At 38.6% G+C, this 17,684-nt stretch overlaps 2 protein-coding genes and 1 long non-coding RNA gene across 5 annotated transcripts; 1 reads left to right on the plus strand and 2 right to left on the minus strand.

Moving 5' to 3' along the window:
- Positions 1–2,778: 2,778 nt before the first annotated feature.
- On the minus strand, positions 2,779–7,791 carry LOC118240688 (uncharacterized). 2 transcript variants are annotated; one of them, XR_004775562.2, is made up of 5 exons: positions 7,236–7,791; positions 6,185–6,324; positions 6,017–6,087; positions 4,032–4,114; positions 2,779–3,041 (listed from the first exon to the last, which is right to left on the minus strand). It is a non-coding gene; the product is annotated as an uncharacterized LOC118240688 (long non-coding RNA). The 2 variants fall into 2 exon arrangements; XR_004775561.2 differs by lacking the exons at positions 6,185–6,324; positions 7,236–7,791 and having other exon boundaries at positions 6,017–6,171.
- LOC113572037 (uncharacterized) lies at positions 6,732–10,591 on the plus strand. The gene is made up of 2 exons (XM_027001290.3): positions 6,732–6,843; positions 8,374–10,591. The coding sequence occupies exon 2, from the start codon at positions 8,392–8,394 to the stop codon at positions 10,063–10,065; it is 1,674 nt and encodes a 557-aa protein (XP_026857091.3). The 5' UTR covers positions 6,732–6,843; positions 8,374–8,391; the 3' UTR covers positions 10,066–10,591.
- Positions 10,592–11,698: 1,107 nt separating this feature from the next.
- Positions 11,699–17,494, minus strand: lmod1a (leiomodin 1a (smooth muscle)). Of its 2 annotated transcripts, XR_014119853.1 has the most exons (4): positions 17,065–17,494; positions 13,274–15,127; positions 12,589–12,726; positions 11,699–12,271 (listed from the first exon to the last, which is right to left on the minus strand). XR_014119853.1 is itself a non-coding variant. In XM_027001301.3 (3 exons), the coding sequence occupies exons 1-3, from the start codon at positions 17,311–17,313 to the stop codon at positions 12,700–12,702; spliced, it is 2,130 nt and encodes a 709-aa protein (XP_026857102.3). In that variant the 5' UTR covers positions 17,314–17,494; the 3' UTR covers positions 11,699–12,699. The 2 variants fall into 2 exon arrangements, 1 of the variants encoding a protein (XP_026857102.3); XM_027001301.3 differs by having other exon boundaries at positions 11,699–12,726.
- Positions 17,495–17,684: the final 190 nt, after the last annotated feature.

A 17,684-nucleotide genomic window follows, 5' to 3' on the forward strand; every position in this document is an offset into this window, starting at 1 on the left:
TGCAATGTACAGAGAAATGTGTATAACAAATCATAAAAAAAAACTGTAAAAACACTGTCTCTGGTGTTGGCCCAATCCATAGGTTACATGTACAACTATATCACAGTGTTTCATAATGTAATGAAGGCAGTGACCAGCAAACAGCTTCAAATCTGGGTCTTCCAGGTGTAAAACATGTGCACTGACTACCAGACCAAAGAAAAAACATTACACTCTCCTTCAGGACTTGATCACCTCTGGCAAACGGCCCTCTTCTTCAAGGAGCACATCCTTGCTCTTTACACATTCCATATGTCCCTCACGCATCCACTCTTCATACAGGGTCACACCCTTGCACCTCGCCACAGCAAGGGGGTTCCTTTGACCCCAGGCACACTGTCAATGGCCTCACGAGACTGTCCCACATCTGACATCATTTGTATCAAAGGTAGAGGGCAGGAACCAACACTAGTTTAGTTTATAGACCATATGAAGCTTGTGACTAAGGCCAGGATTAATGTCATATATTTAGGGGTGGAAACTTACATTTGTGTACACTTCCTGAAAATGATCTGCATTAATGGACTGTGTATTTGTCTATTCCACAGTAAAAAAAAACAAAACAAAAAAAAAACTTAGAGCCTTGTAATAGTAAGAAAAAAAGCTCAGTGTGGACATAGAATTTCCCCTCCACACGAACAAGAACAGCTAACGAACAATGACAGACAATGTGGTACAACACACAGGGGTTTAAATACAAACATAAATAAAACAACGAACAAGGTACAGATGTGTGTTTAACAAGGGGGTTTGGCAACAAACAAGGAGGCAGTCACAATGAACACAGTCAACAGTAGACTGCAACTGGACGTGGTTGGCCATACGACGTGATCAGTGGGAAGGGGAGCGTACTGTGACAAATGGTAGACTCCATACCGAATCCATCTATTCTAATAAGAATTAGCAGTAATAACAATATCTTGATATAATTCTTTTTTTATGGAAGGTCTGATTACTCAGTCTACAGCACCAAACTTCAGTTACTTACTGTGAAGAATAATTTAGCCAAAACTCATCCAATATCACGAGTGAACACATCTTTGAGCATTCTACATGGGTCCATGGAAGGAGTGTAGTCTGTCATAGCATGCCCATATTTATTGCTGCACACTGCTATGAAAGAAAGACCACAGCACCAGAAAACGCCGATTTCTTTCTAAATATAAGCTTCTAAAACTTTTTTTTTTTAAATGTTCATAATAATGTAACGTTGAAGACGTGATGAGCGAACACACTTGCGAAGTGCCGGCGCATTGTACGTTATGAATAACAGAATTAACGGAGGAAGCCATAATTTAAACAACAGACAGACAGGATAGAATAAATGAACAATAATTTAAGGGTGACCATGAATAAGGAAAGTAACATGGACCGACACCCTAGCGAGATATACCTAAGCACACTGACCGACAAACAAGAGACGCAGAAACAAGGTTTAAATAGAACTACAATTAGGGACAAACTCGGAACAGCTGGAGACAAAAGGGAGGCGACACATAACCATGGAGATTGACGAAAACCCGGAAGTGAATAGGTTGCCCGGGAAACGGGGAACGCTCAGGTCTGAGGGCGTGACAAATAAGCTGATATGTAAAAATTAAATATAGTTTTAAGAGCCAGTATATTTTTCATTTACAGTAGACACCAAAGACATAAAACCTTTGGTAAAACATAAAAAACGAAGTCTGAAGTCATCCTCTAAGTGTATAAGCCATCATCAGACATGGATATACAATATCATACTGATATTGTTTTACTGATAAAAGAGCTCTATAGATCAACATGAAGCCACTGTTCCACACAGTTCTGCTGTTTTCTGTTATAAAACTTTCTAAAAAAGGTACAAAATTGTATCTGTGGTGGTGTTACAACGTCCACATGGAAAATGTATCTGGTAGGTCATATACATCTGTAGCCGAGAACAGTGCACCCACATATGTGGCTAAACTCCAGCTTACTTTAGTGTGCTTTGACATAGACATGATTTGCACAAAAGTTTGTAACATTGCTTAACTTTCTTGGACAATACATGCAAAACAAGAGCCTCAAACTGAGCCTCAATGTCACAGCAGAAATGACTGGTGTTAGACCATACAGTGAAGCAACAGAGTGTAGTTTAGACGCTGCAGCTGTGTGTGTAATGTAGGCCACAACAAGTGTAGAGACAAGATCTTGCTATGTTTGGAAGACTAAGCAAGTTGAAAATGCCCAAACTAGTCTCTCTTTCTGCCAAGGTACACCTACGCCTGATATGATATTACTGAGCCTCATCCCATCTCAGCTGCCTTGGCTACTCCTACCACCCCCTGATGCGGGAATGCCCCCACTCCACCCCAACTACTTCTCCGTTGCCATTAATGGAAATTCTCTTGTGGGTTGGGCCTCAAGGCACATGCACACCTCGGGACAAGACTAGGACCTCTAGAAAGTTGAACTACACATTAATTGCTTATTTCATTTTTTAAAATTTATTTTTCTTGTTAAACTGTTATTATTGTGGTGTCTGTTGTCGGCCAGAGGAGCATGGGCCCTCCCTTTGAGTCTTAGTTCCTCTCAAGGTTTCTTCTTCATTCTCTAGGGAGTTTTTCCTTGCCACTGTCGCCCTTGGCTTGCTCAAAGCGGTCTTGGACTTGAACATTTGTAAAACTACTTTGTGACAACATCTGTTGTAAAAAGCACTGTATGAATACATTTTGAATTTTGAAAACCTAAAACTATAAATATAGAGGAGTATAGAACAGTAAATAAAACACATGCAGATCATGCAGAATGTGAATCTGCTTTTATTTTCTATCTTAAAATGGTTTCTCAATCATGTAATATAAGTCTATAGGGTGTATTTCCACTCTTCAGTGAGGCAGTATGAGGGAGTAAGGAGAGTAGTCATCCCTTGCTGGAGGAAGGCTCTGAATGGTGCTGTAAATTGCTGAAGTGTCCTCTTTAGTAGGTCCAGCTAAACTATTCACACCTGATATCTCAACATGCATATGGTAAACATCCTCCTTGAAAGAGAGAGAGAGAGAGAGACTTTAAAAAAAGAGAGATAAAAAGAAAGACCAGATTCTATTTCATGATAAAGAATTGCTCTCTTTCTTTTATGAGAACAGTAGTTCAGGTTTTGCCAAAAAAAATTCAATATAACATACCTGATAAACAGGATCGGAAATTTGATTTTCAGGAGCAGATGATTTCAGAGCTGAATAATAATGGAATATATATATATATATATATATATATATATATATATATATATATATATATATATATATATATATATATATGAAAAACTATATATTTTTGTATTTTATCCCCATATAGTGTATAGAGTATATATTAGAAATATATGTATGTGTGCAGCTTAAGGCTAATCAGGTGCATTTACTGTTCTCAAACTATTCAGGAATGGTCAGTTCTTAAACAAAGAATTGCTGTTGCCCGAGTATTTCTGAGGAGCATGTCGCCTCTCAACACAACAGTGACGCTGACATAGCAACGCTGCTGTTGCTACGCCTGTATTAGCATAATACTCACTACCACTCCACTACCAAGCCAGCGCCATAATATCTGGAGAGAAATTGCTCTATGCTCAGAAACTGAGCATGAACAGAGCAGTTGCTGGCTGATAAACTGTGCAACATTTGGGCTGCAGAATGTAACTCTACACCTAAAAACACATCTTTAAGATGGGTATACTTAAAAACATACTAATAGGTGTCAATAAGGGCATAAAATAGGTCATTCTAATCAAATGAGCACATAAAGTACAATAGAGTATATAGATTTCATATGATATATATATATATATATATATATATATATATATATATATAGAGAGAGAGAGAGAGAGAGAGAGAGAGAGAGAGAGAGAGAAAGAGAGAGAGAGCAGACATTATAATTACATTATTCTAACTAAATTTTGGCATGCTCTATGTATCGGTGGTTTACAGAGGAGTTTTCTAATAGTCGTCAGACAGGAGTTTAGTGTCTATCACCTGCTGTAGGCTGTACCACTGTGGAGGACCTCAGCACATCTGTAGATTCACGTGTTTGTTGCTGCCTGGGCAATGAAACAGGACTAAACATAGTAGGAGTTACTGCAGAAAATCAATATGAAAACAGAAACACATCTAATACAGATGGAAATTCTTCAAAGAATCCATGGATTGACATGAGCTTTCATCTTAAGATGGCATTAAACAAGTTTAACCAAGAATACTAGAATACTCAGTGCTATGTTACACACCTTAAACTTATATACATTTCCATACACCTTTTCACACAGGGCTGCATCTTTGCCACACATTCAGAAACATTGTAACTTAATATAGATGGTCATGTTCTGATCATTCAAATTATTATTATGGATAACCTACTGATATTGAATAATACATATAAGACCATAGCTACATACAAAATGTTCGTAAATGTAAGAGTGGGAAGTTACATTCATTCATACCTTTTGTGACAATGATCTTTACTTTAATAAATTTGTCGTAGCCACATTTCTCTACTCCACAGTAATAATCACCAGAGTCACTGAATCTGAGGTTTTTAATGACAACAGAAATGGGCCACCATATGAAGTGATGATGTCTGTACCGTCAAAATTTATTTAATGGATAACCTTTAAAACAGATGTAGCTGAACGTATTTAATGTATCAGACGTATTCTGATTGACTCTTGAAAATGCACTGCATGATTTCTTGGAAATGTTTAGCCTAAGCAGAGCAGTGGAATCTTACTACGGGAATCACTGTTGCCTTCACTTTCCACAGCTTTTTCCGGGTCTTCTCTCACATATTTGTTTTATCTTTTTGTGTTCCTTGTTCCTGATGTTGCTGTCACTTGAGATTACCACATCTATCACTATGGCCCGCTTCTGATTTTTGACCATCTCAACTATGGCCACTACTATAGCCATTAACATTTTATCAGTCTGGATCTGGCATAAGATACATTTATATTTATGGCATTTTGCAGACACTTTTATCCAAAGCAACTTACAATCATGGCTGAGTACAACTTTGAGCAACTGAGGCTTAAGGGTCTAGCTCAGAGGCCCACCAGTGGCAACTTGTCAGTGGTGGGGCTTGAACCGGCAACCTTCTGAGTACTAGTCAAGTACCACTGAGCTACCAATGCCCTACAAATACCTTCAGCACACATTTCTGATAGCCCGCCACGTGCTAGAGGAGTCATCTTTTTGACTGTGTTCCCTGTTACTGCCCTTTTGTACCAATGCCCTCGCTTGTTGTCATTGTAACTGAACAAACCTGTCCTTTGTTACACGTATCGCGTATCGCCAATGCATGTATTTAAATCCCTGTGTCACTAGAGTAAGTTGTTGGTCATTGTAGGTGTTCGCATTAGTGTTCTTGCTCATGTTTTGTACTTGTGTTTATGTGCCTGTTATCGTTGATTATTTATACCACACTGCCTTTGACATTTATTGTGTATATGTGTTTCATTATGTCTAATAAATGTTTGTGCATCCTGCTCCTTTCTCTGCGGCACAATAGTTGGCTAACATCTCTCCGTGTTGCTCTTATTTTGGAGGATACTGCGTGTATTTATTATTATATAGCGCACCATAGATAGATGTATAACTTCAGTGTCCTTGAGGTCTTTAACTCTGACTTACTCACTTCCCTGGAAAATATGGCTTATTTCACTTTTACTCACTTTCCTCCCATGTAAAATATAGCCTAGTTATGCGAAGAGAGTTCCAAGAAATGGAAAGTGAAAGTTAGTGTATGGGTTATGTTATCTTGAAGTAACAAGCTGCTTATTAGTTGTTTCTCTAGACATTATTTGTTTTTGTCATTTTGACATACCACATTGGCATGTTGCAAGAGTTCCCTTACTCTTAGCTACTTTCTATAGATTTTAATATTTTTATTTTATAGTGGCATTTTTTTGCAATGACATGTTAAATTCATCCATTGTGCATGATGCATAATGAGATTAGGCACTTACCTCACAGTGTTGAAAAGGCTGCTATACCATGTTGGTATGTCAGACTAAAATACAGTCGGTGTATCTAAAAGCTAAAAGAAATAGCAATGCTACCAGACATCTGAAGCAAACCATAGAGTGCACAGGAAAAGAGATGAACTCACAGCTCTCTGTGCTTTAAGATCATACCTCTTGCACATATATGGATGATCTATGCAGTTATCAGCAGGAGGATTCTGTGGTTAAATGAATCAATGTGGCATCCTTTTGCTGTAGCCCCAGCTTTTATAGTGCTCATAAAGAGTTACACAGAAAACCAAGGCACTCTCCTGTTAAGGAAAACAAACAAACTCTTGACAACATGGAGATTAAAAAACAACCTCTAACCGCTGAACGTATTTAATGTATCAGATGTATTCTGATTGACTCTTGAAAATGCACTGCATGATGCATAGTTCCTACATAGATGATGAATATATAGTTAATACTGACATATTTAATCAGTCCACTAATATTTTTATCAACATTCTTTATTAGTGCTATCCCTTGTCTTGTTTGATATTTAATCAGTCCACTAATATTTTTATCAACATTCTTTATTAGTGCTATCCCTTGTCTTGTTTGCGCTGAGAAACTGTTTCGTTTCCCAGAAAGACCGCAATTACTGTTATCTGAGCAATAACCGGATACTACCCAAGACATGTGCTGAAATGAAAGTAAGTCTACTTAAATAAAAGCACAGTGCATGCTCATTGGTTTTCTTTCACTCTGTGAGGTGCCTGGCAGTATATAAGCAGCCTACGTTTCAACTAATCGTGCTGACAGATTTGAAGATATCAGGTAATTAGGTGAGTATTTGCTTATTTCTGCCGTTGCCTTACCAGTTATGCTTAGCAAGCAAACAATTATTTGAATTATTTACATGTAAACTTTATAAACGTTACACAAATTCATGTGTAATTGTTGAGTTATGGACTAGTAGAAATCTCCTACTTCTGATGTGTTGTCTATCAGGTTTTCTTTTATTAAATGGCTTAGTCAAATGTGTGTGAAGAAAGTATGATTTAGTGGTCTAAGAAACTGGCGCGATTCGCCCTCCCTATCTCCATGATTTTCCTGTCTCATGTCTTTGTTTTACTTCTGTATTTCATATTCTCAGTCCAACATTTGTAGCACCTGCGTCTTGTTAAATATTATTAGTACATGCATTTAAACCGTGTCTTGTTCCTTGTTTGTTCACCGGTCGTTTGTGATTCCTGGCCTCCGTTTGGAATTCTTCAAATTCTCGTTTGTTAGTCGTTTGTTCTTTCCGTTGCTTGTATTTTTGTTATAGCCTGCATCCCTTTTGGTATCCACGGTGGGTTTTTTTTTTTTTTTTTTTTTATTAGGTTTTCTCGGACTCTACACATTTGCTTATTGCCTCTGGACTGTAATAACGTTTATGATTCTGGATTTGCCCATAATAAATCTCACTCTTCTCAGCGAACGCGTCTGCCTCCAAACGCTCCACGTTACAGAAATAAATTCTCGTTCTATTTTTTCGACTATTAATACAATTTCATAGAGACTGTTGAGATGTAACTCAAATGAGATGTAAAACAAATGAGTCTGTGTTTTCCATGTCAATGTCAGTGACAAAATAAAGGTCACATGGAGGTTGTGATCATAATGAATTTTAAAAGGCGGCTGATTAGATGCAAGGCAGACGGTGGGTGTGTGTGGGTGTGTGTGTGTGCGCGCGCGCGCTCATGCGAAGACTGAAAGAGACAAGGTGGTTTGGAGATGTGTGTGGGTGTGGGTGTTGCTAGGTGTAGCCTGGGGTGTGACAATGTTTCAGTGAGTCCTTGGAGAGTATATTTGAAAGTAATATATATGTGAGATATAAAGAAAAGAAAGATTGTGTGTTTTATAAACATAGACTTTGTTAACTCTATTAAGTGGCAAAAGACTTATTTTGCCTTTAAACTTTTGTGAACAGGGAAATATGATATGTTGTGATAGTATGTAACAGTATTTTGTGGCAGAAGTTGTTTTTTTTTTTTATTGTAATTGTTTATGTGTTAATTAATGGCCCAATCAGAATGTGCCATACATGAGTTGCTGTCAGCTAACTCAGTATTCTCTGCTAAGTTCTTTCTCAGAATCTAAGAATCTATTTCAGAATAGTTGACAGTCTCTTACTCTGAAAACATAAAATAAGTTTTTTTCACCCCAGATAGAATTCATTCATTCTTAAACATTCTGAATAGTGCAGGATAAAATTAGTGGAATTATTTCTATTATAGAATCACTACACAGAAGGACAAAACAGATAAATAACCCTTTCTTGAACTAATCACATTTAATTTATTTACATTTCTGTTCCTTTATTAAATCAGGTCTCCATATAGAGCAAGATGAGCAGCAACAAGAAAACTGGCATTGAAAATGACAAGAACTACATTAAACTGAGTGGAGGTAACCCCTCAGTCTACAAACTGAACCTGAAAGACATGGGAAGACAGCATCTTAACAAAAAGGACTTTGGATGTCCTTCCAATCTCATAACAACAAACAAAACAATAATGCTCCTGGGTGCTACTGGTTCAGGGAAGACAACTCTCATCAACGGCATGATCAACTACATTCTGGGCGTGAAATGGAGTGATGAATGGAGACTCAAACTTATAGATGAGCAGACCAATAAGACACAAGCAGAGAGCCAGACTGCAGAGGTCACAGCCTATCAAATTCATTGTCAGAATGGCTTCAGGGTTCCTTATTCTGTCACAATCATAGATACGCCAGGGTTTGGAGACACTAGGGGAATCATGCATGACAAGGAGATCACTGAGAAAGTTCGAAAGTTCTTCTCTGAGCAAGATGGTATTCTTGGAATCGATGCTGTGTGTTTTGTGGTACAGTCAGCTTTAGCTCGACTAACACAAACCCAGAAATACATTTTTGAAGCTGTTCTTTCAATCTTTGGAAGGGATATTGCAAACAACATCACCATTATGATCACTTTCGCTGATGGGCAGAAACCTCCTGTGCTAGATGCAATTGAAGCTGCTGATATCCCTTGTATAAAAAAAGATGATGGAACCTTTCTTCATTTCAAATTCAACAACTCTGCACTTTTTGCTCAAAATAAAGAGTTGGAGGATAATGACGATGAAGACAACTTTGATGCAATGTTCTGGAAAATGGGCACAGTAAGCATGAAAAGATTCTTCGCTCACCTGGAAACAATGGAGACAAAGAGTCTCCAGCTCACAAACCAGGTGCTGTTTGAACGCAAACAGCTGGAGGCAACTGTAACTGGAATCCAGCCACTCATCCAAACTGGTCTGGGAAAACTTGATGAAATTAAAATGACATCAGTAGCACTGGAACAGAAACAGTATGTCATGAAGGAAAATGAAAATTTTGAATATCAGGTTGATACCCCAAAGTATGAAAAAGTAAACATTGAAAAAGGAAAATTTATAACCAATTGTATTGTTTGCAACTATACCTGCCATTATCCATGTGCTATTCCAGTAGACAAAGATAAAGCAATGTGTTCAGCAATGAAAAATGGCTGCTGCACTGTGTGCCCTGGTAAATGCCTCTGGAATGTGCATCACAACATGGCATATAGAATTGAAATCAAAACTGTGAAGGAGACAAGAACATATAATGAGCTGAAAAATAAATATGAAACTGCTCTGGGAGAAAAGATGACAATAGAGAAAATTATGCAGCAGTTGGAGAAGGAGTATTATGATGTTCAAATCAGTGTCTTTCAGATGAGTGAGAAACTAGCCAAAAGCCTCACACGCCTGAAGGAAATTGCTCTTCGTCCAGATCCCTTGGCCACACCAGACTACATAGATCTACTGATTGAGTCTGAAAAGCAAATGGCCAAAGAAGGATTCAGAAAGCGCATTGCTGAGTTGGAAAAGATAAAACAACAAGCTTTGATTCTGCAGAAGGTGGAGAGAGGTGAGCCACTCACTGGGCATGAGGAACGTAGCCGAATCAACATAACCAAGAGAATGCTTGGAGTGTTTAACAACGTGGCAGGATGGTTTAAACAAGCGAAATAGTTTGGCAGTTTTCAATGTAAAAATAATTTCTCGCACAAAAGAAAGTATTGAAATAAGCCCATTGCATTCAGCATAACAATGACTATTACTGGTGTTTGTGTTATTTTTTCTTTATTTTGATCTTTGAACCAGATATAGACATAACCACCTTCGTTTGAGTAATGATGTGAGATAAGCCTTTATCTAAATACTTGTGAGCTCTTCATTTCCTAGATTTTAAAGTAAATACCATGTTTGGCATGATTAATCAGTGGTTAATAAAAATATTATAACTGTATTCTTTGTAACTACAAGCCTCCAGTAACATTGTAGTATCTAAAGAGAATGTGACTAAATATGTACAATCAGTTTGATTTAAACATTTTTGTAAAAATGACCACTATGATAAAATATTGTTCTCTGCACTACCTATGCATGTCTGTTGATTAACTTCACTTTTAAGATCGCCTCGTCCAACATGTGACAAGGTAATGTACACCAATCTTTTCCTTTCATTTTCAATAAACAATAAATGATCATTATTTCACATTTCGCAATTGTTTTCACAACACTTTTTGGCCAAGTAAGTTTAAACAGACTTCTGAATATTCACAAACTGACTATATTTCTTAGTCATAATGTGAATGTACTCTGATGGATGGGACTAATCCAAACCTGCTCATTCTTTATTAATGCTATCCCTTAAGTGCAGCTTCAAGAAGTTACACTCTAATAAATTCTCAGTCATAAGTGTGATGATTGAAGTTATAAACCCTAAAACCAGATTCTCCATCTATTATAGTCCTCATTCTTCGTAGTACAGAAATTGGTGTGAAAGAGTGAAAGATTTTATTTTGTTTTTACTATATTTTATTTTGATCATTTAGAAATTACTTGAACCTACCAGTGTAAAAATACTTATAAAGGAGACTGGGAGAAAATAAATGGACATCTGTATACTAGTATTCTACTACAGCTGTGTATAGCATGTAGGTAATCTGTAGTTAATACTGAAAGAGTAATACTTAAACATCTGTCTCATCAGTTAGAGCAATGACAATAAATCAACCTGATTCTTGTGATTTTCTGCACAAAACTAAATGGTCTATATTTCAAGAATCAAACTGCTGCCCCCTCCCCTCCAAAAAACATCTTGCCTTGAATTCTATATGAAGGGGGTGTACATTCTTTATACTATTAGTAGGGATTGTGCATTTATTGTTAGTGGAGCAGGAAGAATGCTAAACAATGTAATGCCATAATAATTCAGTAGAGAGAGTAATTAACCAGTGGTAAAAAAAAAAAAAAAAATCATATTGACAGTAAGTATACTTTCTAACTACTTTAGCTCTAAAATGTTTAGGCTTTTAAAACCCAGCTCCTGAGCGCCCATGCTACCCTGTAGGTCATTTTACTATATAATGACCCAATGAACCTTTTGTGTTCCTGCTACAGATTTCAGACCACAAATGCCTGACTGTATGTGTAAATGAAATAACTCATTCTAACTGTGCTGTTTCACAAGCCTAGTACCTGCAGTCTGTGAGCTGAGCTCAATTACAGTGTTTGCACAGTCTCACTTTTTGTGTTTTGTCATTCTAAAATGTTCTATTAGAAGGAAAGCTTTGGCAGGTAAACAATCCACCATGACAAGTACAACAACAACAATAATTATTATTATAATAATAATAACGATATTAATAATAATAATGTATACAGCATTCAATTTTTGGTACAGGATGAAGAGAAGACACTGGGACTTTGGGGATTCTACAGCATGTCTGCATGTGGTCTGAATGCATTGATGCCACTTTACACTCAATACCTTATAAGAAGCATCTTGCCCTACACTCAATGGCCACATAACTAGACATGTCTGTCTTAAAGGGGCATTTTATTGGTGCACATTTACAGGATATATTTTTCAGCCACCACTTATTCACTACTGGTCAGTTTCTAAGTGCACTGCCACAGCCTACCAGACATTATTTAGGTGAAGGACACTTTTTTCAGCACAGCATTGACATTGTTTTAGTAGTGGCATGGTAATAGGTATAACTGTTGTGTTGAGAGAGGTCTGCCACCAAAAAATATCTAGCAAACAGTAGCAATGACCATTAAAGTGTTTGTTACCTCAATTTCTGTTTGCTGTCAGTGGTATGAATTCAGTCTCATATTGGTTGTTCCATAATTCATTTTCTTACCCTTTTCACTCAACCTACATTATCTTCAAAACAAACAATTCAACAAATATCATGATCCAGTTCCACAAAATTCAAGGTCAAATAAAATACATATAGGGAAAAACCAAAATATGATGTACAAGCAACATATTCCAATACCTGTCACATATTACTGCAATTAAAACAATTTCCAACAAATTACAATTTCCAAAACTTTCTAGTCCTTTCATAAGGCTCTTAGTGACCGTGACTAGGCATTTAACACAAATTTTATTTTTTTAAGTGCAGAGATTTCTCTGTCAAGAGTATTTAGGCTGTTTATTTTAGTATACAACATTGCCTGAGTATCCTTTTGATGTACCTGAGCCCTGTGACATTGCTGTAAATGGTGTTGTACTCAGAAATGCATAACTGACTCCACAAAATGTTTGTTAAACCAGTCCCAGCTCTCTTCTGGTTTTCTTGCCAGCTGCTACCTCAGACGCTTGGGAACATCAACCTTAGACAGATAGAAGGAGTTCGGGGGTTGAGGATGGTGGATAAAAATGAAACAAAAACAGATTTAACATCTTAAATGTGTTTACCTAAAGCATCTATGATATCAACAGTGCCAGAAAGCGGCAATCAAATACTTCTTAAAGAGATTTGTGTTTTTACAAAAATTGTGTTTCTACAAACTAAACATATATGAAAAACAGTTTGATTCTACATTTATTGATTTTACATTTCTTTCTAGTCTAAATCTTTTCTTTCTCTCTGACAGATAATTTATATACATGAATCTTTCAGTAAATACCTTTACATAGAAGGCTGATTTTACTTTTAATAAGTGAAAGCCCTTTCTCAATAGCATACAGTAAGCCATGCAAGGTTTAAAAGCCCTCAGCCCAAACTCCAAAGGACTATGTCAATACACTATTAACACCCCACTTGTGGTTAACTAAACAAAGGACCAAGCATATGATCTGTTAGGGCATTAAAAACAGACAAATCTGGCACTGAGACAGGTTATGTGGTCATGCAAGGAGTGATTCCTTATTCCTTACCTTTTTGAGTGTGTTCATGTTGCAGTTCCTGATAGAGTCTAGCAGCTGATCTCTGGAGCTCCTCTCTGTCCCATGGCCTGACACTCTGTCTTGTTGGCGTTGGGAAACAGGGGTCAATGACCATCGCAGTGCCTGAACATCCAAAACAGGGACAGGGGGAGGAGGTGGAGCTGGGGCTCCTAGACATGACTCTGTTGTAACTCCACGTTTTTTACCTGGTGCTTTGGAGTTTAGGGGACCAAGTGAGGACTTGGGAGGAGTAGCTTTGGAGGGTGGGGAAGGGTTGTTAAATTTGGAAACTCTGGCTGTTATAGATTCTTTCTTCTCAACATGGTGGGACTGCAGTATTCCTTTACGTTTATGCATTTCAGGTAAGACTGCTTTCTTCTTCTCTCCACTAGGTGGCGTTGGGCTAGTCTGAGTTGCCTGTTTGGCAAGTCGTGCTTCTAATCGTTTCTGGCGTTGGCGGTCCATATTACGGCTCAGGATGTTGGTCATAGCCATCCTTGGCCCAGCTAGCTCAAAGTGATACCCCAGCTTGAGTAAGGAAACATTGTCCCGTAGAACCTTAGTCATCTCCATCTCAGTCTTCCCGCCACAAATGTGTCTCTGATTGTGAAAGCGAAGCTCTGTGAGAGTAGCATTATGCTTCAGAGACTCAATGACAGCCAGGATGCCTTTACCGGTGAGATGGTTGGAATCCAAATTAATTCCTGTCAATGTGGTGTTGTTCCGTAAGGTCCCGGCAAGGGCAAAGGCTACATGGTCGTCTGCTCTCGTGTTAGCAAGAGCAAACGTTTTAACATGAGTGTTGTCACGTAGCCCTTCAGCAAAATGGATAAGGGTGTCTGTCTTAATAACATCTGAGTTGTTGATGTTGAGCTCAGTGACTTCGGGGTCATCATTACGCACCTGCTCCAAGAGTTCATCAAACATGCTAGAACCAGTATCACTGTCCATGTAATCATCTTCATTACCTTCCTCATCATCATCTTTGGATTTGACAGACTGGTCATCCCCACTCGCACACTGCTCAGTAGTGATTTTTTGAGTTTCACCTTTTATCGTTAACATCTTCTCTTCATCTTCTCCCCTCTCTTTCTCTCTCTCTTTTGCTCTCTCCTGCTCTTTCTCTCTCATCTTCCAATTCTCCCACTTGCTTGGCTTCTCCTTTCCTTTCTCTGTTCCAGTGGTACCTTTCTGGGAGTAGGGTCTGCTTTTCTCACTAATGTTCTCCTGTTCCCTTTCTTTCTCCTCCATGACCCCACCATCCCCTGGGGCTCTTTGTCTGCTCCTTCGTTCACCCATTCTGCAGAGCTCAGTTGGACTCATATGATCCTCTAGCTTGGACACCAGATCTTTTGTTCTTCTATCTCTACTTTTCATTAATTCGCTCTCTTCTTTCTTTTTGCTATCATCTACCTCAGTTTTACTCTGTAGCTTGGATATTAATGCCTTCGTTCTTGAGTTTTCTCCCCTATCGTGTCCTTCGTTTCTCGCCTTCTTTAAGCTATCTTCTTTTTTTTCTTGTAGCTTAGAGATAACCTCCAAAGACCTGCCACTATCCTGTTCTCTCCTAGGCGTCTCCTTTTGTTTTTCCTTTTCTGTCTCTCTTTTCAGCTTTCCCTGTCCTAACTTTTCTTTCCCTCTCTCCTTTTCACTGCATTCCGTTTTTCCATCAGAGGCCTTTTTAAATTCATCCTCAGATTTTTCCTCTTTTCCCTGTTCTTTTCCATCCCTTGGCTCATCCTTGTCAGATTCCTCATGGCTTCGAGACCTGGAGAAGCTTTGCTGTTCCCTGCTCCTCATCCTCTTGAGGCGGTCGCGTCTACGTCCTTCACCTTTCAACTCTCCCTGAAGAACAAGCATAACACAGTAGAAAACCTCAGTAAATGCATACTCATGACTAGTCAAGTAAACATGGAAACTTGGCCATACATTTTGGCTGTAAACAGCTGTAACATTTTAAATTAAATTGCTCTTTAAGTGTTTGTAAAAGCTATTCATCTTAAAGATCAACATTATCCGCAAAACCATGGACACATCAGACAAAAAACAACAGATCTAATGTGACCACAGATTATTGCTGGTTGCAGGGAGCTATTCTTAGCCTCGATTAGAAGGGAATGAGCCTGCATAGTAGATTTGTGTGCCATTGTTTGAAGAAGTCAAAGACCCCTCAGACGTGCCCTTATAAGGCTGCAAGACACGGAACGTTCTCGCCTGGAATTCCACCTACCAGAGTTCTAGAACATCTGGCTAAGTTTTAAACATTTCCCCTTTCAAAGACAGAGCAATCCTACCCGAGTCATATTCCCATAAAGCACTGAATGAAACCACCTCTAAATACATGTCAAAAGAAGTCTACAAGAGAAAGTATAATCTGTTCTGAATAGTATGAAAGTTACCCAACAAGCACAGAGCAGAAGCATCAAATAGCCCTACCTCTACCAAGCATTTACGCTACATGAAAAACATAATGCCTGCTACCTAGTGACAGCGATAAGATTGTTTAACTTGATTGCTGTTGGAAGATAACCTTTTTGAGCCAATTAATGTGTGATGAGGCAGTGTTTCTTTGCACTGCTTGGCACATCTCAAGCAAACAAAATGCTGGCTATAGATAAACAGAGCTTAAACAGAGGTCTCTGGACCTCTTTGTGAGTATCACATTACCAAGCCTTCAGCAACACCTGTTAAAGCCTGTAGCACTCAACTCCTGCACTCAACACATACAAATGTGGGCTCAGTGCATAAGTAGAGCACAGATATGTTACTTGTTACTGAAGCTACACTGTGAAGCACAGCTTTAGGGTTAAACTTACTCTGGATTTGAAATTAGCATAGCAAATTATCCAAAGTTGCATTCTCAGTTTGTGCAGCTCTATATTACATCACGCTTATCATTTTCCTTCTACAGAAACAAGTATTTATGTCTTTAAAAAACAAACAAGTTTGCTTCCAATCATTTTATAAAGTTACAAGGCACTTGTTTACTTTAGAGCTATGAAGAGGACTAAGCTGTCCTGTGGTGTGTGCATCTTCAACAGCAGTGTGGAGGTCCCACTCTGAGCCAGGCTGGTGTTTACAGCATCGTAAGGCCAGCAGAGCTGCTGGGAGGTAAACGAGTCCTCTCGTTAGTAGAATTCTCCTGTTTGCACTTTCTACAAAGTGGTATTTGAAGACTAGGGTGCTCTGAGGAAATGAAACTATATCAACTGTGAACGGCAATGCTAACAACTTCAAAATGGCAGCAGCTAAATATTAGAAGGGAAGGTCCACAAATGAACATAAATTGTGAGAGAAAAATTTTAACAGCAAATAAATACATAACACACCATTCATTCTTTGAATAAATATAAGGTGGTGCTGTCCCTGTGTAAACCATCTGCCAGCTGTAGGCATGGTGTTGATAAGGAGGATCACAGCAGTATGCTTGGCATCCCCTGACTGACTGATCTTCACAGTGTCCACTGGTCTGTAAATCTCTTGCCGAAGTGGACTCCACTATGCCGTTCTAGCAGCCTTGTAAAGTGCACTTTCGCTGCTGAGGGGAGCCATCCATTATATTTTGCACTTGCATATATCAATAAAGAACCCGTATGTACATATCAGTACAGTTTATCAAAAATGTGCAAACATGTTAAAGTCTAACAGACATATCACATCTTAACGGCAGAATAACCTCTTGATGGTCTATTATGAATTAAATGGTCATTATTGGCTACTAAACTGCACAGGTTAATCAATTCAGGCCTAGTTCTTTCCACTTTGTTCTGTATTCACTTCACCTCAAATGACAATTCCCTCTCAATGAGTTTCTTCGTCTCCCGTTCACAGTAGTCCAGCATGGCTTCACGGTTATAACCGCGAGTCGGCACTTTCTCCGTCTGGTTCCGCTGTCTGAGCCCGACTGGGATGTTTGGATCAGGATCGATGACAACGAGCTCCCTCTCGAGCTCTTCTACCTCCTCGGGTGAAAGGGTCGCAAGCAGTGTCTCGATGTCCGAGTCCTCGCCCACCTGATGACTTTTCGACATTATTGAAATGACACCCACAGACCGACTTTTCTATATAGATTTCCAGTAGCGTCCTCTACAATAAAACCAGCCGTCCTGCATAACACCTCAAATACCCATGTCAAAGCCTTCTTCTGAGAGCCTTCCCTGGAGCGCGATGAGCTCGCAGTTGCGAGGCGATTGCGCACGCTTATCCATAGACCAGCTTCTGCTCCACGACGTTCCATGAGCTCATGCGCATCTACATGACCAAATCCGGACAGAAAATTAAAAACACAAAGTAAATAAAATAATTACTTTTTTTTTTCCTTAATCCTTTCTAAACTAAATTTCGTATCAGCCTATATATCATATCTATGTCGAATTCATCAATCACCGTTAGTACTTCGCCT

The sequence above is a fragment of the Electrophorus electricus genome, chromosome 25 (genome assembly GCF_041902795.1).
Source record: "Electrophorus electricus isolate QZ-2024a chromosome 25, ASM4190279v1, whole genome shotgun sequence".
In the NCBI taxonomy this organism is placed as follows: Eukaryota; Metazoa; Chordata; class Actinopteri; order Gymnotiformes; family Gymnotidae; genus Electrophorus; species Electrophorus electricus.